Source organism: Oncorhynchus gorbuscha, linkage group LG04, assembly GCF_021184085.1.
Source record: "Oncorhynchus gorbuscha isolate QuinsamMale2020 ecotype Even-year linkage group LG04, OgorEven_v1.0, whole genome shotgun sequence".
NCBI lineage: Eukaryota > Metazoa > Chordata > Actinopteri > Salmoniformes > Salmonidae > Oncorhynchus > Oncorhynchus gorbuscha.
In genome coordinates, this window is record NC_060176.1 from 54874477 (window position 1) to 54899605 (window position 25129).

At 43.4% G+C, this 25129-nt stretch overlaps 1 protein-coding gene across 3 annotated transcripts in view; it reads left to right on the top strand.

The window, feature by feature from the left end:
* LOC124034309 (phosphatidylinositol transfer protein beta isoform-like) overlaps positions 1 to 23971 on the top strand; it is a 48347-nt gene extending 24376 nt beyond the window's left edge. For 2 of the 3 annotated variants that reach the window (XM_046347319.1, XM_046347321.1), the window contains exons 7-11: positions 46 to 129; positions 13459 to 13536; positions 15896 to 16006; positions 17597 to 17719; positions 21214 to 23971. In XM_046347319.1, the coding sequence (XP_046203275.1) occupies positions 46 to 129; positions 13459 to 13536; positions 15896 to 16006; positions 17597 to 17719; positions 21214 to 21264 (447 nt within the window). In that variant the 3' untranslated portion in view covers positions 21265 to 23971. Of the gene's footprint in view, positions 1 to 45; positions 130 to 13458; positions 13537 to 15895; positions 16007 to 17596; positions 17720 to 19316; positions 19396 to 21213 lie in introns of all 3 variants that reach the window. The other variant, XM_046347320.1, reaches the window with a different exon arrangement.
* The last annotated feature ends 1158 nt before the right edge of the window (positions 23972 to 25129 follow it).

Here is a 25129-nt window from a genome sequence, read left to right on the forward strand (position 1 = left end):
CGATGAAGCTTTGCTGTCATGCTCATGCCTGGCTTTGATTGGCAGGTGCACAAGCTGGATGTGCCCACATGGAAGATTGTGGAGGCGGTTCCCATTGACATCGCAGATGTGGAACAAGTGGCCCCTGCTGTGAGTACTCCTTTCTGATACTGCCGTCATGCCACAGTCCCACACTCAATAAAGCTCTGGATATTACCCTGTTTGGCACCATCATGTGGAGAGACCTGTGCATTGCACAGCAATCTTCCTACTTAGTATAATAATATCTAACGCCATTTAGATGTAAGATAAATATAATTTTAGGTATATTCTGATGGGACAAAAAAACTGACACGTTCCTTTTAAAGGGTTATTGAGAATGTTGTATTCCTTCTCAGCTGCCGGGCGGAACTATGGTGCATTGTTTCTCCTCTGCAGGTTCTGAAACCCCTCATCAGTATGGTATTGGAAGCTCTGCAATTATAACTTAATATTGGTATAATTTCTCAGTATATCTTCCTTTCAAATCCATAAGGTTCCTAGTACCAATGCTCATGGTAATTTATTGCTATTATTTGGCATGGCATTGCCTCACTTCACTGAGTTTGTGTTTGCACACATTTTGTGCTGTGCGAGTGCATGTGGTTATTTGCCCGAGCAGTGTGTGCTTGCGGTAGGTGTCTAACAAGGCGGACGTGTTTGCCTTGCTGGAGGAGTTGTCTGAGGGCCCTATCAGGTTTGTGCCTCAGGCAAGGCTGCAGGGCCTGGCCTGCCAAGGGACCACAGATGAGTTTGTTAGTGTAATTAAGGCTCATGGCGCTCCATACGCCTGGCCCTCTCACACACACTTCCTCAGCGTAAGGCACATCGATTCACAGACCTCATTAGAGCAGCACAGTGTATTGTTATAGTGAAGGATCTTTCAGCATTAAAACAGCCAAATTAGTGTGTGTTTCTTCCATTCTGCTCGTTTGGCTCCCTCCTGTTGGCCGATAGCCCTGAAAAGCAGCTTTTAGCTGCAGGCGCATCATGATTTATTTAAAATTGCTGGGCCCTTGAGCTGTTTGTAATTTGAAAGGCGTTTCATTTTTATTTTTCACAACAGTTGGTTTAAGTTGACTTTAGGGCTGGGCAATATAGCGAATTAATTCTTTCTGTTTTTGCGTGATATTCCAAATCCTGTATTGCACGAATCTAGGTTATTTTTTCCCCGTCTTTTTTTGCGTTTATGTCCACTTGTTCTCGTTGTCTTTTTGGTCTCGTCTCTTTCGCTCCTTCTGTGCTGTTGTGTGCACCTTCTCATTTACACCAGAGATCTTTATACACTACTCAAAAAAATAAAGGGAACACTTAAACAACACAATGTAATTCCAAGTCAATCACACTTCTCTGAAATCAAACTGTCCACTTAGGAAGCAACACTGATTGACAATACATTTCACATGCTGTTGTGCAAATGGAATAGACAACAGGTGAAAATTATAGGCAATTAGCAAGACACCCCCAATAAAGGAGTGGTTCTGCAGGTGGTGACCACAGACCACTTCTCAGTTCCTATGCTTCCTGGCTGATGTTTTGGTCACTTTTGAATGCTGGTGGTGCTTTCACTCTAGTGGTAGCATGAGACTGAGTCTACAACCCACACAAGTGGCTCAGGTAGTGCAGCTCATCCAGGATGGCACATTAATGCGAGCTGTGGCAAGAAGGTTTGCTGTGTCTGTCAGCGTAGTGTCCAGAGTATGGAGGCGCTACCAGGAGACAAGCCAGTACATCAGGAGACGTGGAGGAGGCCGTAGGAGGGCAACAACCCAGCAGCAGGACCGCTACCTCTGCCTTTGTGCAAGGAGGAGCAGGAGGAGCACTGCCAGAGCCCTGCAGAATGAACTCCAGCAGGCCACAAATGTACATGTGTCTGCTCAAACGGTCAGAAACTGACTCCATGAGGGTGGTATGAGGGCCCGACGTCCACAGGTGGGAGTTGTGCTTACAGCTCAACACCGTGCAGGACGTTTGGCATTTGCCAGAGAACACCAAGATTGGCAAATTCGCCACTGGCTTTTCACAGATGAAAGCAGGTTCACACTGAGCATGTGACAGAGTCTGGAGACGCCGTGGAGAACGTTCTGCTGCCTGCAACATCCTCCAGCATGACCGGTTTGGCGGTGGGTCAGTCATGGTGTGGGGTGGCATTTCTTTGGGGGGCCGCACAGCCCTCCATCTGCTCGCCAGAGGTAGCCTGATTGCCATTAGGTACCGAGATGAGATCCTCAGACCCCTTGTGAGACCATATGCTGGTGCGGTTGGCCCTGGGTTCCTCCTAATGCAAGGCAATGCTAGACCTCATGTGGCTGAAGTGTGTCAGCAGTTCCTGCAAGAGGAAGGCATTGATGCTATAGACTGGCCCGCCCGTTCCCCAGACCTCCAATTGAGCACATCTGGGACATCATGTCTCGCTCCATCCACCAACGCCATGTTGCACCACAGACTGTCCAGGCGTTGGCGGATGCTTTAGTCCAGGTCTGGGAGGAGATCCCTCAGGAGACCATCCGCCACCTCATCAGGAGCATGCCCAGGTGTGGTAGGGAGGTCATACAGGCACGTGGAGGCCACACACACTACTGAGCCTCATTTAGACTTGTTTTAAGGGCATTACATCAAAGTTGGATCAGCCTGTAATGTGGTTTTCCACTTTCATTTTGAGTGTCACTCCAAATCCAGACCTCCATGGCTTGATAAATTTGATCATTCCATTGATAATTTTTGTGTGATTTTGTTGTCAGCACATTCAACTATATAAAGAAAATTATTTAATAAGAATATTTCATTCCATTCAGATCTAGGATGTGTTATTTTAGTGTTCCCTTTATTTTTTTGAGCAGTGTATAATGACAAGATGCACGTCTCCGCCCGTTTTCCCAAAGCCGGGAAGGCCCTGCCTCTCACGCCAACAAAGTTGAGAGATCACCTCTTCCTCTCTGACAAGCGGTTTCAACTCGCTATTTGCATTTGAGCTTTGGTCCACCAGAATCAGTCATGGAGACATTATTTTACTGTAACAGAGAAGTTTTCTAATGATACACTTATGTCTCAACTATTCAGATTGCGCACAGATCAGACGCTACTAAAACGAGAGTATCAATGAAGATTGATTCTGAAAATGAATGCGCAGTTTGTCGCATGCTGCTTTGGAGTACCACGTACTGCTAGCAGCATTTTAGCCAAAGACTGTTTATACTAGCTGTCTAGTTTGTGTTTTATAAATGTGCAATAAGCACATTTGATAAATTCTGAACAAAGTGTACATGGCTAGCATGCTGTTCAGAGACAAACAAACATAAGGGTGTGTTCATAACAATTCAACTGTTCAACCTGGTTAGCGAGCAAATAAGATAGCTAAACTAGAACTATAAAGATGAACTAGCATGTGGGCTTGAGCGATCGTTGATTGTCTATAGCCTAATGCCTGCTGTAAGAAGTTGGGCATTATTAGAGAATGTGCATTACGCATTGTTCTAGTTACATGTGTAACAAAAAAGGGCCTTTTCATGGAGTTAAAAGCCAGATCAGTGACTATTGCAACAACAACAAAAAAGCAGGTTAAACTTATGGTTGTGGAAGGCCTCTATTTAGGTATAAATTCATTAGATTAATGCTGACTGTTCGAAATGCAGTGTATTTTGCCTTTAAGTCTACAACACTGTTTATTTCGAGAACATTAAAACCAGTATATGCAGTATATATCTTGAAGATTTTTAGGTCCAATTGATCAGCCCTAGTTGACTTTGCACTTCTCTCTCAGCTCTTTACGATGAATAATGAAACCAGAAGAGGACTGTGAGACCGTTAAGAGTGTGTGCAGGGCTCCCATCTTTCAAAGGTTAGGAGTACCACATGAAATTTAGTACCATTGGTTGATTTGAGAAGAGTGGTTGATTTTGGGATGAATGAGGTGCTGGAGCTGTCTTTTTCCCAAGTCGGTCCATTAGACTATGTTCACAGGAATTCCCAACTGACATTATGCTAGAGAGACCTCTGACTATTCACTCTTCAGGGTTTATACACGTTTTGACAGATGGTATTTTATGACTTTTGCATGACTTTTAACCAGATTTCCATGACTAATAATTGGTGGCGTCTATGTAGCCTACATGGAAAGTTAGCATGAATGTGCTATTGTAGAAATGCAAACTGTTAAGGGCCCAAAAAGATGACTTTATCAGCTTTAAAATGCTAACTTCTAGTGACTTTTAGGATGGGTCCCTTGTTGAAATGTTTTAACTGTGTACTATTTAAACAACAAATAATATGATCAGTCTGTGTAAAATAAAGTGGTTCGTGTGAACCTAACTCATAGCAAAAAAATGTTTATCTGCCTGTGTACATCTGTTCTACATTAATGTGCCCTTTGTCTCGTTCAGTCAGAGTACACCTGACATACCTCTTTCTATCCACCTTATTGAACAAGTGAGAAAGAGGGAAAGTGTTTGTGTGTGGTGTTCCTTTTGACCTCTATAGTGGCATCCAGCTTAAGACAGGCCCAGCTCCAGCTACACTTGATCCCTGAATCCACTTGTTTAACAAGCAACTCCTAATTTTCACCTAATTCTCTCCTTCTGAAAATGAACCACATAGAGGAAGAACATTTAGTTGATAGTAAGTTAATTTAGCTAACTAGTTAACATTTCACACAGATTGCCAGGGTCCAGTGAGTAACTAACGTTATAGCATGAGGAACGGCAAGGCTTGAACAAATTCTCAGTTAGTACTATAGCTAATTGATTCCTCGAGCTAACGCTACCTCATCTGATGTTGTAACATTAGCTATTTAGCTGTCTGACTTTGTTAGGCAGCTAATTTTCACACCATAAACTCAATTATTTGATCAGCTAAGTTAGCCAATGTTGCTGAACATTTCTCTGACTAGCTAACGGAGAATTCAGCTATTGTAGCAAGATACTTAACAGTTCTTATTCCCCCACACTTGCTCCCTCACCTCAAAATGTCCAAATGCCAGTTGTTTTTCAGTTACAGCTCATGAAGTACGCTTCATCACCTTACCACCTTCATCTCCAGGCTTCTCACCTGCCTCTAGTGGTCATGCAGGGGACGCAGACTCAAATCTCTAGCCACTTTAATAATTAATAATAATGAATGTATCTCAATTCACTTTAAACAATGCCACTTTATATAATGTTTCATACCCTACATTACTCATCTCATATGTATATACTGTACTCTATACCATCTACTGCATCTTGCCTATGCCGCACGGCCATCACTCATCCATATATTTTTATCTACATATTCTTATTCATCCCTTTACACTTGTGTGTACATAAGGTAGCTGTCTGAACTAGAAGCACAATAATTTCACTGCACTCACATTAACATCTGCTAACCATGTGTATGTGACCAATAACATTTTGATTTAATAATAATAATAATAATAATATATGCCATTTAGCAGACGCTTTTATCCAAAGCGACTTACAGTCATGTGTGCATATATTCTACGTATGGGTGGTCCCGACGCGCTGCTGCAGTAACTGGCAAACTGTCTGTCCACTCTCCACTGTCTTTTCAGAGCGCGGGCTGAATCTGTAACTAGCAAGTTTGGTTGTCGCTTCTCTCTTCAGTCACGTGCTGCATCCTGTTATGTGGAGGACTGGCTGATCCCAGGCCTGAGCCTTAGATGATAGTCAGTATTGCTCCAAATGCGCATCACTTTCCAATAATGGTGTCGTAGGTCTTTCTCAACAGTGCGGGTCGAACGACATAATACTTATAATTACTAGCAAGATGGCTTGTAGTGAGGCTAGTTATGTTTTGGAACAGTGTATTCTGCACATTCAGGCTGGCACATTCTCAATCGGCGCATTCCCTCACAAATTATCTACTGGCACGCATATGCTGGATTTACAGATATGAATGCCCACTCTCCATTACTTTTCAATGCAGATCCTACCTTCATTCTGCTTTGATAAACCATTTTTTGACACTGTGTGCAAATCCGAGCTGGTGATGGGCCACTTTGTTTTGTAGAGGACGCAGTTCACAGAAAGTTGGAGGTGCCGGTATGGCGCTCCGGCCCAACTCGAGCACTGATTTGAGATACAGCCTTAATGAACAACGGTACAGCAAAGCCTTATCGTGCTTGTGTATTATGCTGCTAGAGTGTGTGGGTCTACTCTCCTGCTGCACTAGTGAGTTAGTTCCAACTGTATGTTTGACCGTGATTGTGAACGTGAATGGGTTTAGTGCCTTTGTTTTGGTGTATTAGTGCAGCTGGGATCTCAGCATTGTGATACAATGTGTCACAAGACGTGAGGAAGATGGCCCTGTGTCTAGGGGAGCAGTCTCTCCTCAGCCTGGCCCTGTGTCTGGGTGAGCAGTTATGCACACAATCAGACACACGAACACAGTCTTCCACACACACAGCACCAGCCTGCGCCCTTCTGTCATCTATAATGTCAGCATAGCCATTTGCTGGAAGCATCAGCAAGTAACTTCCGGCGCCGACAGAGATGGCCGCCTCGCTTCGCGTTCCTAGGAAACTATGCAGTTTTTTTTTTTTTTTTAAGTGTTATTTCTTACATTAGTACACCAGGTCATCTTAGGTTTCATTACATACAGTCGAGAAGAACTACTGAATATAAGATCAGCGTCAACTCACCATCAGTACGACCAAGAATATGATTTTCACGAAGCGGATCCTGTGTTCTGCGGGAGGGAAACGAGGCGATCTTCTGGTCAGACTCCAGAGACTGGCACATCGTGCACCACTCCTTAGCATTCTTCTCGCCAATGTCCAGTCTCTTGACAACAAGGTTGATGAAATCCGAGCAAGGGTAGCATTCCAGAGGGACATCAGAGACATGTAACGTTCTTTGCTTCATGGAAACATGGCTCACTGGAGAGACTCTATCGGAGGCGGTGCAGCCAGCGGGTTTCTCCACGCATCGCGCCGACAGAAACAAACATCTTTCTGGTAAGAAGAGGGGCGGGGGCTTATGCCTTATGGCTAACGACGTGGTATGATCACAGAAACATACAGAAACTCAAATCCTTCTGTTCACCTGATTTAGAATTCCTCACAATCAAATGTCGACCGCATTATTTACCAAGAGAATTCTCTTCGATTATAATCACAGCCATATATATTCCCCCCCAAGCAGACACATCGATGGCTCTGAACGAACTTTGTTTGACTCTTTGCAAACTGGAATCCATACATCCTGAGGCTGCATTCATTGTAGCTGGGGATTTTAACAAGGCTAATCTGAAAACAAGACTCCCTAAATTGTATCAGCATATCGATTGCGCAACCAGGGCGGGAAAAACCTTGGATCATTGTTATTCTAACTTCCGCGACGCATATAAGGCCCTGCCCCGCCCTCCTTTCGGAAAAGCTGACCACAACTCCATTTTGCTGATCCCTGCCTACAGACAGAAACTAAAACAAGAAGCTCCCACACTGAGGTCTGTCCAATGCTTCCAATGCTTCCACTGCTTCCATCACGTGAACTGGGATGTGGTTCGTATTGCGTCAGATAACAACATTGACGAATACGCTGATTCGGTGTGCGAGTTCATTAGAACGTGCGTTGAAGATGTCGTTCCCATAGCAACGATTAAAACATTCCCTAACCAGAAACCGTGGATTGATGGCAGCATTCATGTGAAACTGAAAGCGCGAACCACTGCTTTTAATCAGGGCAAGGTGACTGGTAACATGACCGAATACAAACAGTGCAGCTATTCCCTCCGCAAGGCTATCAAACAAGCTAAGCGTCAGTATAGAGACAAAGTAGAATCTCAATTCAACAGCTCAGACACGAGGTATGTAGCAGGGTCTACAGTCAATCATGGACTACAAGAAGAAAGGCAGACTAACTTTTTTGCCCGCTTTGAGGACAATACAGTGCCACTGACACGGCCTGCAACGAAAACATGCGGACTCTCCTTCACTGCAGCCGAGGTGAGTAAAACATTTAAACGTGTTAACCCTCGCAAGGCTGCAGGCCCAGACTGCATCCCCAGCCGCGCCCTCAGAGCATGCGCAGACCAGTTGGCCGGTGTGTTTACGGACATAATCGATCCCTATACCAGTCTGCTTTTCCCACATGCTTCAAGAGGGCCACCATTGTTCCGGTTCCCAAGAAAGCTAAGGTAACTGAGCTAAACGACTACCGCCCCGTAGCACTCACTTCCGTCATCATGAAGTGCTTTGAGAGACTAGTCAAGGACCATATCACCTCCACCCTACCTAACACTATAGACCCCCTCCAATTTGCTTACCGCCCAAATAGGTCCAGACGATGCAATCTCAACCACACTGCCCTAACCCATCTGGACAAGAGGAATACCGATGTGAGAATGCTGTTCATTGACTACAGCTCCGCATTCGACACCATAGTACCCTCCAAGCTCGTCATCAAGCTCGAGACCCTGGGTCTCGACCCCGCCCTGTGCAACTGGGTACTGGACTTCCTGATGGGCCGCCCCCAGGTGGTGAGGGTAGGCAACAACCTCTCCACCCCGCTGATCCTCAACACTGGGGCCCCACAAGGGTGCGTTCTGAGCCCTCTCCTGTACTCCCTGTTCACCCACGACTACGTGGCCACGCACGCCTCCAACTCAATCATCAAGTTTGTGGACGACACAACAGTGGTAGGCTTGATTACGAACAACGACAAGACTGCCTACAGGGAGGAGGTTAGGGCCCTCGGAGTGTGGTGTCAGGAAATTAACCTCACACTCAACGTCAACAAAACTAAGGAGATGATTGTGGACTTCAGGAAACAGCAGAGGGAACACCCCCCTATCCACATCGATGGAACAGTAGTGGAGAGGGTAGTAAGTTTTAAGTTCCTGGGCATACACATCACAGACAAACTGAATTGGTCCACTCACACAGACAGCATCGTGAAGGAGGCGCAGTAGCGCCTCTTCAACCTCAGGAGCCTGAAGAAATTTGGCTTGTCACCAAAAGCACTCACAAACTTCTACAGATGCACAATCGAGAGCATCCTGGTGGGCTGTATCACCGCCTGGTACGGCAACTGCTCCGCCCACAACCGTAAGGCTCTCCAGAGGGTAGTGAGGTCTGCACAACGCATCACCGGGGGCAAACTACCTGCCCTCCAGGACACCTACACCACCCGATGTTACAGGAAGGCCATAAAGATCAAGGACAACAACCACCCGAGCCACTGCCTGTTCACCCCGCTATCATCCAGAAGGCGAGGTCAGTACAGGTGCATCAAACCAGGGACCGAGAGACTGAAAAACAGCTTCTATCTCAAGGCCATCAGACTGTTAAACAGCCACCACTAACATTGAGTGGCTGCTGCCAACACACTGACTCAACTCTAGCCACTTTAATAATGGGAATTGATGGGAAATGATGTAAAATATATCACTAGCCACTTTAAACAATGCTACCTAATATATTGTTACATACCCTACATTATTCATCTCATATGTATACGTATATATTGTACTCTATCATCTACTGCATCCTTATGTAATACATGTATCACTAGCCACATTAAACTATGCCACTTTGTTTACATACTCATCTCATATGTATATACTGTACTCTATACCATCTACTGTATCTTGCCTATGCTGCTCTGTACCATCACTCATTCATATATCTTTATGCACATATTCTTTATCCCCTTACACTGTGTATAAGACAGTAGTTTTGGAATTGTAGTTAGATTACTTGTTGGTTCTTACTGCATTGTCGGAACTAGAAGCAGAAGCATTTCGCTACACTCGCATTAACATCTGCTAACCATGTGTATGTGACAAATACAAATTTGATTTGATTTGAAGTTCCCACCTGACAGCCTACCCAGCCCAGACAGGGTGCATGGTGGAGGGCACAGGGCTGTGTTCTGGTGCTGCAGCCTGTGGCCAGGGCAGTGGGGCTGTGGAGGGTAGACCTAGCCTAGGAGACTCTGGCCTCTCTCATGGTAGCCCCCTTTCCCCTCTGCCCAGAGGGTAGCATTAGTGCAGGGCCAACTCTCAGACACATGGGCTAGAGGGGCTTTAGAGGGCCCGGTATGACTTATGCAGACCTGCACGCATTTTGAGTACCATGCATGCATTTTGAGGTCAGAGTAGATACCGCTGATGTGAAGGAAAAAGGTTAGGGTAAAAATGGAGAACCAACTGCATTTTCCAAAAATGTATGTTTGTCAAGCATATATCCACTATCTCGTAGTTGGCTAAGGCGTCATTTCGACGAAGGTAATTATATATAACACTTAGTCAACTAAGCGAGAACACTTGCTTGGCCTCGCTTGCTTTGATCTCCACAACCGTAGTAGGCGCGAGCACATTGACTAGCAAGGAAACGTGCGTTGTTGCGGTATTTCAGTGTGCGTCACTGCATGGATGGAAATCGACATGACAGAGCTGTTCCGCTAATACAGTCCTTCACAGAAAGTTATGTTAGGCCAACTAATCTTTAACCGTCTGTTAATTAGTCAGTTGTTGATCTCTCCTCCTTGATATAGCTGTATTTAATTTTTTTATTTCACCTTTTTTTAACCAGGAAGGCAAGTTGAGAACAAGTTTTCATTTTAAATTGCGAACTGGCCAAGATAAAGCAAAGCAGTTTGACACAACAACAGAGTTACACATGGAGTAAAACAAACATACAGTATAAACAAGTCTATACACAATGTGAGCAAATAAGGTGAGATAAGGGAAGTAAAGGCAAAAAAAAGCCATTGGTGGCGAAGTAAATACAATATAGAAAGTGAAACACTGGAATGGTAGATTTGCAGTGGAAGAATGTGCAAAATAGAAATAGAAATAATGGGGGTGCAAAGGAGCTAAATAAATACAGTAGGGGAAGAGGTAGTTGTTTGGGATAAATTATAGATGGGCTATGTGCAGTAATCTGTGAGCTGCTCTGACAGCTGGTGCTTAAAGCTAGTGAGGGAGATAAGTGTTTCCATTTTCAGAGATTTTTGTAGTTCATTCCAGTCATTGGCAGCAGAAAACTGGAAGGAGAGGCAGCCAAATGAGGAATTGGTTTTGGGGTTGACCAGAGAGATACCTGCTGGAGCGCGTGCTACAGGTGGGTGCTGCTATGGTGCCCAGCGAGCTGAGATGGGGGGAACTTTACCTGTATGTCAATAGTAGGCTTCTAATAATGTAATAGTACTCAGTTTACCAATGACAACAAGCAATGTTTGTTTAAGGGTGGGCGATATGACCGAAAAATCACATTTCCTTTTTTCCCCAAACTTGTGGGCAAATAACAAAGATTATCGAGATACATTGTGTTCTCGAAATAAGCGATGTTGTACAATTGAAGTTCAAATACACTGCATTACAAACAGTCAGCAATGATCTAATGAATTTCGGGCTTGTGAAGTTATACCTAGGCTAAATATAAGCCTTTCATACGACCAACAAATAATCACATTTGTTAATCAGAATATACATACACACACACAGTACCAGTCACAAGTTTGGACATCTACTCATTCCAGGGTTTTTCTTGTCTTTTTTACTATTTTCTACATTGTAGAATAATTGTGAAGACAAACTATGAAAATGCAGATATGGAATCATGTAGTAACCAAAAGTGTTAAACCAATCAAAATATATTTGAGATTATCCAAATGGCCAACCCTTTATATAAAAAAAAATGCAATCACTGATCTGGCTATCAAGTCCATGAAAATGCCCTTTTTTTACACATGCAACTAGAACCATGCATAATGCACATTCACTAATAATGCCCAACTTCTTACAGCAGGCATTAGGCTATAGAAAATTAACACTGGTATCATCAACGATCGCTCAAGCCCACAAGCTAGTTTATCTTTATAGTTTTAGTTTAGCTATCTTATTTGGTAGCTAACAAGGTTGAACCGTTGAATTATGAACACACCCTTCTCTTTGAAAAGCATGTTCAGATGTTGAAATTAAGTGGCCTACCTTATTTCTTAGAATGCGAACGTGTTGCCAATTCTTTCATATAATTGTGTTTTATGCTTATTGCACTTTTTATAAAACACAAACTAGACAGCTAGTATAACAGTCTGTTGCTAGCGGTACCAATGCCGCGTGTGACAAACCTGAGCATTCATTTTACAGAATCAATGTTCGTTGATACACTCGGTTTAGTTGTCTGCTCTGTGCGTAATTTGAGTAGTTGAGACAAAAAGGGTATCGTTAGAAAGGTTCTCTATTACAGTAAAATAATGTCTCAATGTGTTTGTCCATATGACTGATTCTGGTGGACCAAAGCTCAAACAAAAATAGCGAGTTGAAACCGCTTGTCAGAGAGGAAGAGGTGATCTCTCAACTTTGTTGGCGTGAGAGGCAGGGAGAGGGTCTTGGTGTGTGTGTGTGTGTGTGTGTAAACCATAGAGGAATAGGCAAAGCGAGATGTTTCACTCGCTAAAATCTGTCCAAAATAAGGCCAATGTGTTTCTATGGGCTTATTTTGGACCCGACGCTTGTCGCCTGCCTTCACTCCTTTGAGACAACGGCTCCGATTGTTAGGGCAGAGACATGAGCATCTTGTCATTATATACAGATCTCTGGTGTAAGTGGGAAGGTGCACAGAGGAGCTAAAGAGACGAGACCAAAAATACATCTTGAGAACAAGTGGCCATAAATGCTCATTAAAACGTTGATTATTGTGATACAGGCATTTGGAATATCACGCAAAACATGCATTCGGATTAATTTGATCTATCGCCCAGCCCTATGTTGAATGACTGATAGTAGTCAGACCTAACTTGATGGATTAGGTCAGAGATGGAGATCTGAAACAAGTTCATATTAGCCTATTTCATTTATTTCATATGTCAAATAGCCTACAGTTAACTAGACTTTTGCATTTCATCCAGTAATAGAATTATTCAGAATATTCTCCCCAAACAGAATTAAGCCACTTTAAATTTTCACTAAACTATCCACAAACGTTTATTTTGTTTTTTTATTAAGAATTTTATGTGTTCGCTACGTTGTTTGATGTAATTTAACTCAATATTTCAGGAAATGGCCGTTACAGGTTTTCCGAAAAGGCGAAACACTTCAGCTTCCATAGGGGGAAGTTGACTGACCCCCACCCCCCACCCAACCTTAGGCCTACATCAGCACCACCTTGTCAGAACATCCTAGGGAGAGCCCTGATTTTACATTTAAATGCATTTCTAGTTAGCTACTGAAGAGCAGCCAATTACCAAGTACCCATAAGTCCATAGTCTGCCATTCCTACTGAGGCAACATTATTAAGCTAAAAAATATGCATTTGCCTAATGATTTGAGCAGTGTGGGTGTTGCGCAGGGCTGGGGGTGACACCACCATGCTGAAGTGGTACTTTTAAAAAGGTTTAAGGTTGGCAAGTCTGCTAATGTGGAATACATATGTGTTGAAATGATTTGTTCTGTGTTTTGATTATTAAAGTGTTAATTGTCATCCTTCTCTTCCCTCTCCAGGACTACAAGGCAGATGAGGACCCTGCTCTGTTCAAGTCAGCTAAGACTGGTAGAGGACCCCTGGGACCCAACTGGAAGGTATACCTCTCACTGGAACACCAAGGAGGGAGGGAGACTGCAGTTTGATGAAGACAAATCACCTCTCTCTGCTCTAATTGGGCGTAATAGAAATTGCAAGTGATCAGGTCAGATTAGCCCCTCCTGTCTCAGCCCTGCTCACACGCTCTCAGCCATCCAGGAGTGTGTGTTTGTACGTGGCTATCTGCCCTGGAATGTACTAAGTGTGTCATCTCTCTTAGTTTGAGCTAGGAACGGCTCTGTTTTTTAAAATTAGTCTGCGAGGATAGTTGTTTGTAAAAAAGTGAGAGGTGATGAAAACAGCTCATCCAGAGATACCGTTTTCCCATCAAACCCTTCTTCTACAGCTCTGCAAACCGGCCCATGATGTCAAACTAGTTAGATCTCCACCCAGCAATGGTTTACATCCCTTATATACTTAACAAAATATAAACGCAACATGTAAAGGGTTGGTCCCATGTTTGAGCTTAAATAAAAGATCCCATGTTCTATATGCATAAAAAGCCTAATTCTCTCAAATCTTGTGCACAAATCTGTTTACATCCCTTTTAATGAGCATTTCAAATTTGCCAACATAATCCATCCACCTGACAGGTGTGGCATATCAAGAAGCTGATCTAACGGCACGCTCATTATAGAGGTGCACCTTGTGCTGGGGACAAAAGCCCACTCTAAAATGTGCAGTTTTGTCACACAACACAATGTCACAAGTGTCTCAGGTTTTGAGTGTGCAATTGGCATGCAGGTTGCAGGAATGTTCACCAGAGCTGTTGACAGATAATTGAATGTTGATTTTTCTACCATAAGCTGCCACCAATGTTGTTTTTGGAGAATTTGACTGTACGTCTTACCAGCCTCACAACTGCAGAACACTTGTAACCACGCCTACCCAGGACCAAAAAATCTGGCTTCTTCACCTGTGGAATCTTCTGAGACAGCCACCCGGACAGCTTATGAAACTGAGGAATCTTTTTCTGTTTTAAAGCCCTTTTTGTGGGGGATAAACTAATTCTGACTGGCTGGGCCTGGCTCCCAATTGAGTGGGCCTGGCTCCCAAGTGAGTGGGCCTATGCCCTCCCAGGCTTAGCCCCTGCCCAGTCATCTGAAATCCATATTAATTTATTTCAATTGACAGATTTCCTAATAAACTGTAACTCAGTAAAATTGTTGAAATTGTTAGGTGTTGCGAATTTATATTTTTGTTCAGTATAGTTCAACGTGGAAAAGTTTTTTCTCCTCTGCGACAACTTGCACAGATGAGACTGCTAAACAGCTTTATAAAGTCTAAAGCAACTTTTCGTTTAGATCCCCCCCCCCTCACCTTGGACATGGAAACACTTTTTGGAGAGGAAAAAAGGAGAGAATCTTAATTAAAGTTACAACAGAGAACACTATTTGTGCCAGCTTCTCAGAGCAGTAGAACTCTTCTATCTCTGCGTGCACACATGCTTCCGTATTGGCACACTTTGTATTTCTGAAAACTCCTGGTCCTTTGAGCAGGGCGACGGGAGAGAAGAAATGTCACCGTAAATGTTTTGATGTGGTTTCCGTTTTATGTGAAGTTCTCCTTTAGCGGTGACAACTTTTCTAGCTAAACCCTACGCAAATTTAGAATGTTTTTCATTCCCACCATCCCCCTCTCTCTCCTCTGTGATGGGAGCATCAAACGGTGGTGGAATGGGTGTGATTGCGGCAGGTCTGTGGCATTTCTCTCTGTGTGCAGCGCAAGAATGAAGTGATTAATTAAACTGGTGTTCTGGGAGTGGTGTGCGCGTGTGTGTTCTGGGGGCAAGCAGGTCTTGGGTGTTAATAATGGAACCGGCTTTGTGCTGAGATGCCGTTATCGCTGTGTGATGCGAGCAGCGTTTTATCTGCCTTCCCCGGCCACAAAGGCATGCCTGTCTGGAACAGTGTCGCTGTCAGGGTGGAGCGAGAGAAATGGTCCCTTCATCTGGAGTTTATCCACTTTGCTCTCTCTCCTCTTCCTCTCAGGGAGACCGAGTGCAAGCTGCAGATGGATTTAAAACTGTTTTGTAGATTAGAAGACTTATCTGTCTACTGCATATTCTCATATCGATAATTATTTTACTAAGCTTCGTTTCCAAAACATGATGTATTAATGACATTTTAATGGTTGGAATACCGCAGAGATTTGTCCAACCCGGTTTAATTTTTCTGCGTTCTCAAATCACACTCTGCTTTCTTCTCTTTGAGAGTTCCATTATTGGGAAGTTTGCATAAACTTTGCTTATTTGCATATTATGTTTTTTTTGTAATATCTTGTCAACATAAATTATTTAGTGTGTCTTCTTGCATTGTTTTCTCAGTGTCTGTTCTCCTGTTGTGTTGCTACTAACAGAAGGAGCTGGTTAGTAAGGCTGACTGCCCGAGGATGTGTGCCTACAAACTGGTCACTGTCAAGTTCAAGTGGTGGGGCCTGCAGAACAAGGTGGAGAGCTTTATTCACAAGGTTAGGACATGTTTTTTTCTCTTCAGGTTAACAGACACTAGCTATGCTTCCATTAACTTGTCCAATAATTTGTTGTCGACATTAAAGTTGTGATAGAAAATATGCATAAAAAGCTTATTTCTCTCAAATGTTGTGCACAATGTGTTATAATCCATCCACCTTACAGGTGGGGCATATCAATAAACTGATTAAACAGCATGATCATTACACAGGTGCACCTTGTGCTGGGGACAATAAAAGGCCATTCTAAAATGTGCAGTTTTGTCACAGAACACAATGCCACAGATGTCTCAAGTTTTGAAGGAGCGTACAATTGGCATGCTGACTGCAGGAATGTCCCCCAGAGCTGTTGCCAGAGATTTGAATGTTAATTTCTCTACCATAAGCAGCCTCCGTCATTTTAGAGAATTTGGCAGTAGGTCCAACCGGCCTCACAACTCCAGACTGACCACGTGTAACCACGCCAGCCCAGGACCTCCACATCTGGCTTCTTCACCTGCGGGATCCTCCTCGACAGCTGATGAAGCGGAGTATTTCTGTCTGTAATCAAGCCCTTTTCTGGTGGAAAAACTGACTGGCTGGGCCTGGCTCCCCAGTGGGAGGGCCTATGCCCACCCATGGCTGCGCCTCTACCCAGTCATGTGAAATCCAGAGATTAGGGCCTAATAAATTTATTTCATTTGACTGATTCCCTTATGAACTGTAACTCAGTAAAATAGTTTAAATTATCCCATGTTGCGGTTTTAATTATTTTGTTAAGTATATTTAAGCTGCAAAAACAGTATTGAATAAAAATGAACTGGTTTGAAGTGTTTCCATGATCCATTTAGGCAAATCGCGCATGCCTTCCCACCGATCTTCATGTCGAAGGTAGCCCGCAAAAGCCAGCATGGATAGAATGCAAGAATTGACTGTTTGCTATAATTATTCGAATATGTGCCAACTTCTAGTCGAAGTCCGTGTCCTGTTGAAACTTATACCATATCTAGGCTACAGGAGTGTAACTTGCATCCAGAAAAGCAAGGTGTCGCCATTAATGCATTCTTGAAAGTCAAGACATTTAGTTTTATAGTCGAAAAATACATTTAGCAATCAGTTGGTATTTAGAATTACATTTGGAGGGGACTTTATAGTTCTGTGACATCACGTACCTTCTTAATTATTCGGCAATCATAATTTATTCAAAAACAACAGTCATTTTTCGCAATAAAGAACAATCCACCTCTGTCGAATGATGCAATTTTTATTCATCTTTAGAACATTTCTCCTATAGCTGTGTCGCCATTCCACATGTCACATTGTTTATTTTGCAACATTGCTTTTGTAAAATAAACCTGGGTCAAAGGAAACGTGCCTACTGAGTCACCAAGAGTGAATATAATCCAAGCAGCACTGTAAATGAATCTGTAGGTACACCTCAAACACCTGGGTTATATGGTTTATGCTCAGTCTTTTGATATCCAGGACTAGACTGTATAGCATCTGACCAAGATGTGTACCTTCCTTTTTTATTCTGTCACTATCTGACACATGATTCCTCGTACCCTTTTCTTTACCTCTGTATGCCTCTATCCATGTTTTCTCCTCCAGCAAGAGAAGCGCATCTTCACGAACTTCCATCGCCAGCTGTTCTGTTGGATTGACAAGTGGGTGGAGCTGACTATGGAGGACATCAGGCGGATGGAGGCGGAGACCCAGAAGGAGCTGGAGGAGGTATGTAAAAGGAACATAGTGGATTACAAATGGGAGAAAGGTTCAATGCTTACTACACTAAACCTCCAAAACCATTAGAGCGAGTGTGCCGTTTTTAAGCGTTGTCATGGCGGCAGATCACTGCAGTGCTGCCCTATGTGCTTGGCAGTGTCGGTCTGGTGTTTGCCTTGTGGCTCCTGGCCATGGTTGGATAGCAGGCTGTCTTAGCCTGTCTGTGGTGTCATCCCTCAGAGATGGTGGTAATGTTAGGAAGCTCATTGGAAGAGTCATCAGGATCTCTGGAAGTGATGCTGGTTGGTCTGTTCATTAGTGGTGCTGAGACACACAACATTTACTCTAAATTCGTATCCCTCCCTAGATCATTTTCCTAGAATTCTGATTATTATTTTGACTTTTTAATAGAAAATCTGAGCTAAACACCCTGTTAATTTATTTCAATCTGTTAAATCAATGATCCCCTCTTATAATTTAATGTAAATAAATCAGCTTTTTGTGTTTTATGACAAACTAAAACGTGTATGATTTTATGACATTGTCATTTTTCCCATCTTATGTGACTTTATTTACTGCTTGTCATAATTTTGCTAAATTATATTGAAAGGAACATCAGTCCTATTCTTCTTATCAGTAGAGGGTTCACTTTTCTTTTTACCGTGTTTGTTTGATTCGACCATGTGTACTCACAATGCTGTCCAAAGGGATATGGGGGTGGAATTCTACATTCCTGCCCCTATCCCCTTCTCCAGCCTGTCTGTCTCCCCCTCCCAGGGTTCCCACACATTGTTTATTCTGGAAAAGTCAGGGAAATGTGTGATATTTTCAAAGAAATCCATCTCAACTGTGAGAGAATTGTAATCGCATACAGTGCATTCAGAAAGTATTCAGACCCCTCGAATTTTCCCACATTTTGTTACGTTACAGCCTTATTCTAAAATGAATTAATTAAATGTTGTTGGCACCTGGCACCATCCCTATGGTGAAGTGGGGTGGCAGCATCTTGCTGTGGGGATGTTTTTCAGCGGCAGGGACGCTGAAAAATAGCTGTTGCGACGCTCCCCATCCAACCTGGCAGAGCTTTAGAGGATCTGCAGAGAAGAATGGGAGAAACTCCCCAAATACAGGTGTGCCAAGCTTGTAGCTTCATACCCAAGAAGACTGTAATCGCTGCCATAGGTGATTCAACAAAGTACTGAGTATAAGGTCTGAATAATTAAGTAAATGTGATATTTCAGTTTCCATTTTCTTTAAAATTCTCTTCGTCATTATGGGGTATTGTGTGTAGATTTGGGGGACACACAATGTTTTCAATTTTAGAATAAAGCTGTAAAGTAACAATGCAGAAAAGTCAAGGGGTCTGAATACTTTCTGAATGCACTGTATAGCCTGTCACTCCTTTTACAGTCGAGCCTACATTTTGGAATAGACAGCCTAGTCTTGGTCCATTGTGATTGTTCATTATAATACACAACCTTCATCCTTGAAGTCATTAAAAAGTCAGACATTTAGATGGGTAACTTGTGTGGGAACCCTCCCTCCCTTTCCCCCAATCTCTACCTCTGCCCTTACAGGCCTCCTGATTCTATCATTTTACATCTAGATGCGTAGGAAGGGCTCTGTTCGAGGCACGAAGGCTTCAGACGAGTAGCTGCTCCAGGTGTAGGTCTGCGGAAGGCTGTGTAAGTGCAACTAGAGTCGGGCCAATAGCAGACATGTTAGTAACACCTCCACTATCTCTCATGGATTCCTTGTCTGTCTTCTCCCACTGGGTTCTCTTGGTATTGCTGCATGTTTACACTGCTTTCACTCCATATACAGTGGTGTCGTAACAAGGATTTATGGTCTGGTTTGTGTGGGTGTCTGTGTGTTCTTGTCACGTGAACTTCCATAACTCAGACTTGTATTAGTTAATCAATAACACCAGATCTCAGAGAAATGAAGAATTTGCCAGATCGTTAAGTGTATTGCTGACATAGCGAAAAGCTGTGTGTGTGTGTGTGTGTGTGTGTGTGTGTGTGTGTGTGTGTGTGTGTGTGTGTGTGTGTGTGTGTGTGTGTGTCCTCAATCTCCCCATGTGAGGGCAGACATCTGTTCAGCCTGTTTTCAGAGCCAAGTCGAGAGAGCAGGTTTTAAAAAGGCTATGGCAGCCAGGTAAAGCCCAACTAACAAAAAGTTAGCACTGGTTTCTGGCCTTGTATCTATAGTCCAAAGAAAGGCCATACAGAATATGCATAACAAAAACGCTCATCTGGCACTGCAGACTTCTGTTTGTATCACATTCTCAGTAAGGCCTTACCAATCACACCCTGTTGGCCCCACTCGGAATATCAATCTGAGCGATTTTGGCCGTACATGGAGGAATCTGGGCCTGACTGGCCGAAGTGGGGCGGTCTCAAGCATTCCTGGCCTGGCACCAAAGCTGATCATTTGGAGCTCTGCTTCTTCCCACTACATCTCGCCCAATCCTACATGTGTTTCTCATTTTCCCCTGGACTATGTAAACCGACTAGTGCCATCAGAGGCCCACGGCATGGAGGAGTGCTTGGCCTGGGCTTCTGAGCTGAGGGGTCGCCAGGGTTACACTGTGCCAGTACTGTAGGGCTCCACAGGGCGGCACCCATGGGTTGGAGTCTTAATACCATTTATAACGACAAGTGCAGTTTCTGCTCTTTTACCAGTTCAACACCCCCAGCTCCTGTAGACGGTTAAACTCCGTGTCCTAGAGAGCTTTATCGCCTTATTTATGTATAGACTTTGAACATGTGCTTCAGTTCAGGTGAAATGAGGTTGAGTAGTAATTTATGTATCAGGGTCTTAAACCAAAAGTGTTGTGGTTGGACTACACTTTGTGAGTGAGAAATACCATGTTTTGGAGATGATGCACCAATAGGCCTGTCTGCTTGTGTGCTAACACGGGTGGTGGTGGGGGAGAAAAAACCCTCAAGATGGCTTCCTCTGCCTAATTAACATACAAATGGAATTCTGCAGTTGAAAAGGAGCCTGTACTGAGATTGAGGAGGGAGGGAGAAGTGGAAGGTAGAATCCTCATGTCATTATATCAGATTTCTAGTCCTCTGTTTAGGGCTAGCATGGTGCGGTTGAACTCTTCCATTAAGGTATTCTGCTATCAAATTCAGCCACTAATTGACTTTCTAAAGTCATCAGCCTTAGGGTGTGAGGACCTGAAAGCAATGCCTTTATCTACCTACAAGATAAACAAGGGCTCAATAAGAACCATTTTTACACATTCTTTAAAAAAAAGAAAGTTTGAAGATTCTAAATGTTGATTGCTTCTCGGTGAACAGAATGCTGGAATTTCTGAGCCACATCCATCCCAGTTTCTTTCACAGTAACAAGCAGCCTTTCTTCTCGCAGAATTCCACTTGTTGACGCATGCTCTCACAGAACCTGCCTCCACTTGTTTGGTCTCTGTAGAGATGTAGTAAATGTCTGTTTATTTCTTTCTCTCGCTGCCTATCCCCTTTTCTCTACCTCAGCTTCGCAAACAAGGTCAAGTACGGGGAACCAGTGCTGCCGATGCCGAATGAGATGGAGGGTTTTAAACAGAGATGAAGAGTGAAGATGAAGAATTTCGACATGTGCTCCCTGCGTGCCACCTTTTTACCTTACTGATTCAGGATGAGGAGGACGAGGGCTCTGCTCCAATCGCTCAATAGACCAGCACCCTGACCTACCTGCATCCAATTATAGACATTCTATCCACAGAATAATTGATTTGTAGAAAGTGACACGATCATAGCTTGTAATTTTGATCTCCTAAAGACATTATCAAGAAACAATGACCTCAGTAAAGCCAGCTACCACCACCATGTTGTTGATAGACTAGTCCCTCTATCTTCTCTTGATAGATGCTTAGAGGGCTGCTTGGTTGTTGAGATTAATATTTTCAAAGCATTTAATTGGCATGATTCCCTTATGGCAGGTGTTGGACCTGTATTTTGTTATTCCAGTCGAGTAGGCTCGTTCCTCTGGTCTGTTGCCTTGCCCAATTTTTTTTGTTTTCCTTTGTATTCATAGATATTTTCCCCAGATCATGTCCTCTTCCAGCTGTTCATAACTCTATGGTTTTCCATTAGCTGGCGAAAGAGATCCTGTCAGTGTGTTCTCCAAAAATGTGTCCCTTCCTGCCATGGCGTTCATTAAGAGATTACTGACACCCTTGGCACCTGTGCCCATCCTAATTTTTCCCCCTCCCTCTGCATCTTATTAACACTCTGATGATCTTGTCCACACAGGTATTTCACACTCACTCCCATGCAAATTAACACAAACACACAGTCATATGCACATGTCGACCCGCGCACACACACAGGTGTGAATGCCTTTGTGGTGGCTGATTTCTTCCAAGCTCAAGCTGGGCAGATCCCTGCAGGATCTTTCAACTGAAGGGATGTGGCTGTTGGAGTGTTTGGAGCTGTCACTGTTTTTCCCACACTCTCCATTCTCCATACGCTCTCACTCAGTCAATCCGCTCTTCCCCAGCGGATGTCCCCAGAGCGAAACCGCACTGAAAAACAGTCACAGATGGTGCTACACCCTTCCAGTCTCTGTCACGCACTGCTCACCCCACCCTGCAGTCCACCACCCCAGTAGCCTGCCTGTCTGTCTGCCTTATTCCTGTGGATCTCTGGGACTGTGTTCTGCTGCAGGTTGTATCCTGCTGAACAGGGGCATCAGGTCAACAGACACCCAGCACCACCCTAGCCCAGACCAGGCCACACCTGACTGGGCCTGTTTACCGTCACAGCTGCCTCCCTACCTACTCACTCAGCACTACACTGCCTTACTGTACCTATACAGTACCCCCACATGACATACTGTACCTCCACTCTGTCATCTACCTCTTTGCCAGACTTGGGGCTCTGCTTCTGGGTGCTAACGAGCACCACCATGCCTTCTGGCTCCACACAGGCACCAGTTAGGAACCACTCCGTAGTCTTAGGATTTACTATAGGGACACTGATCAACAGAGGGTAGAACAGGGATGGTCCTCGGGGGCCTGAGTTGGTCTCTCACTTGCACCAGCTAACACACCTGACTCCACTAAACGGCTAATCATGCAAGAATTAGAATGCAATTTATTTAATCCGCTGTGCTTGCTAGGGATGGGGGGTGAGACTACTCTGGCCCCTGAGGACTGGAGTTGCCCATCCCTGGGTCAGATGAAGGGCTTGATTGGTTTGCAATGACTTTAAGATCTGTTTTAGTTGAACCACACAATGTGCTAAAGGTCCTAATGCATGTTTGTTCTATTGAACTGTGGTGGGGTGATTATTCCCTGCCGCGATACTGTACTGATGTAGACAACAGCACTCCCCAGCAGCAAGCGGGTCGGACAGTTCCGTGCTGGAGCACCAAAGTGCCTTCATGTTATTGTGTGCATGTCTGCATGCTTGTGGGACAATAAAGAATGCGTGTGTATCTTACCTTGTCATTCAACCTCAGCCATTCTGCCTATTTTTATATATCGACATGCTTACAGCTAAGATGGATGGAATATTTTTTTATGAAGAGCTTAGCCTTGATGGTCTATTTTTATTGTGAAAGCCTTCAGGGGGATGTGAGAACCTTAGTGATTGGTTTAGTGCTCACCCAAAGAGTGTGCATGGCTCTGGGTGATATCGTTTGTTTACATGTGTTGTTTACTATCCACACACTTCCCCAGGGGCAATACAGAAATACTGACTCACCAGCAGATAGATGGCCAACTGAACTCTCCTGAACCCCATAACTGAGTAGAGATATGAGTACTCATGTCCGTTTCAGTTGTGAGTGACTGACAGGACATAAAGTCATGGCCATAATGGGACTGATGAAGTCCACATTTCCCATCAATGACAGTTTATGCAGTCAAATAAACTGTAAGAGAGGAGTGTTGAGTATGACCAATGTCTTAAGATCTGTCTACAACCTCTGCCTTATATTGAATAGAAAACCTGTTAAAACTCCATAATGCAACACCAATCTTGTAGCGAACCATTGTTCTATGATATCTGCACTGTGGGCAAAGGACAGCGGAGAAGTAGTCTTTACAAGAAACTGTACAGTGTGGTCATGATTTATGAAATGTACTGTTAAGTTTCTAGAAGAAAATTATTTTAAATGTTTCTGATCATCTGAAATTCAGGGGACATGGTAGTGAATGTATTTAATTTGGCCTTTTCCATTTGTAAAGTTTTGTGCCGCGGGAGGTCTACATAATGCATCTAATTACCTAATTAAATGTCAACAATGTACTGCTTCTGCTTTCTTTATTCTGATCTGATATTGGCTAGGTTTTGTTTCTGTTGGTCTCTTTGTCTTGGAAGCGTTCTTCTGAATCTGAAGCCTATGTAAATGAAATTAATTTTGACATGAGAGAACTGGGTCATATACACTAGATAGACGGACAAACCGGGATGGACTACCTGAACTTGTCCAACAAGACACACTTGCTTTCATTGCAAAGCATTTTGCTACGGTGTGCAGTATTGAATAATTTTCCTTAGTGTGTTCAGATTGCATGGATATAACATGCAGTTTAGTGCAGAATTTTAACCATAGTGACCTAGTCATGCATGCATATATTTTACATATGGGTGGTCACAGAAATTGTGGGATTGCAAGTGTTGTGTGCTACCAACTGAGCTACAGAGGACCGCAACAAGATGCAAATCCAACCAGCTGCTGCAACCTAATGCACACTGTACATGGTAAGAAATTATAGAGGATATTGCCATCTGTAGCAGTGTTGGTCACACTTTATTTGGATAGTCCCAAGTAGATGTTCAATAACTCAACATTTAAAATATCTACGAACCCTGACCATCCTAAACTTTAAACCTAACCCTTATTCTAACCATAACCTTAGCAAGCAACATAGTTTGTTAATATTATGGCCATCTGTATATCATCTACATGGCACTATCCAAATAGTGGGACTGCAGTGTTTATTGTTTGAAGTCTGTTTTTCTTTTATTTGGGTCTTTATTTTTTCATTCCGTCTTTCTCCTCTTTTAAGTCACTCCATCTTACAAGACCAGTGGAGAATAAGCGCTGCCTGTAGTACATGTGGAGGTTCTATTGGTCTAATGAATGACATGGTTCCGGTTAGAAAAAGAGTAGTTCTACAACCTTTTTAAATATTTTCCAATATTGTAGATTGAGTAAATTGACAAAAACTTTCCGGTGTAATCTAGTTTCAACTGGAGAAAAGAAAGTTCTGATTGTGTTCAAAGATTGCAATGGAAATGGTCACTCTGAGTCTAATCTAGTCATGCGCTCTTATTTACAGCAGTGCACCTAAATTATTCCTTCTCTCAACTCACAAACAAAAAGTTAGCTCAAACACCTTGGCAGTCACGTCTTCACTCAGACCTTGAGTGTTAGAAAGTGTATTTGTGACTCCAGAAG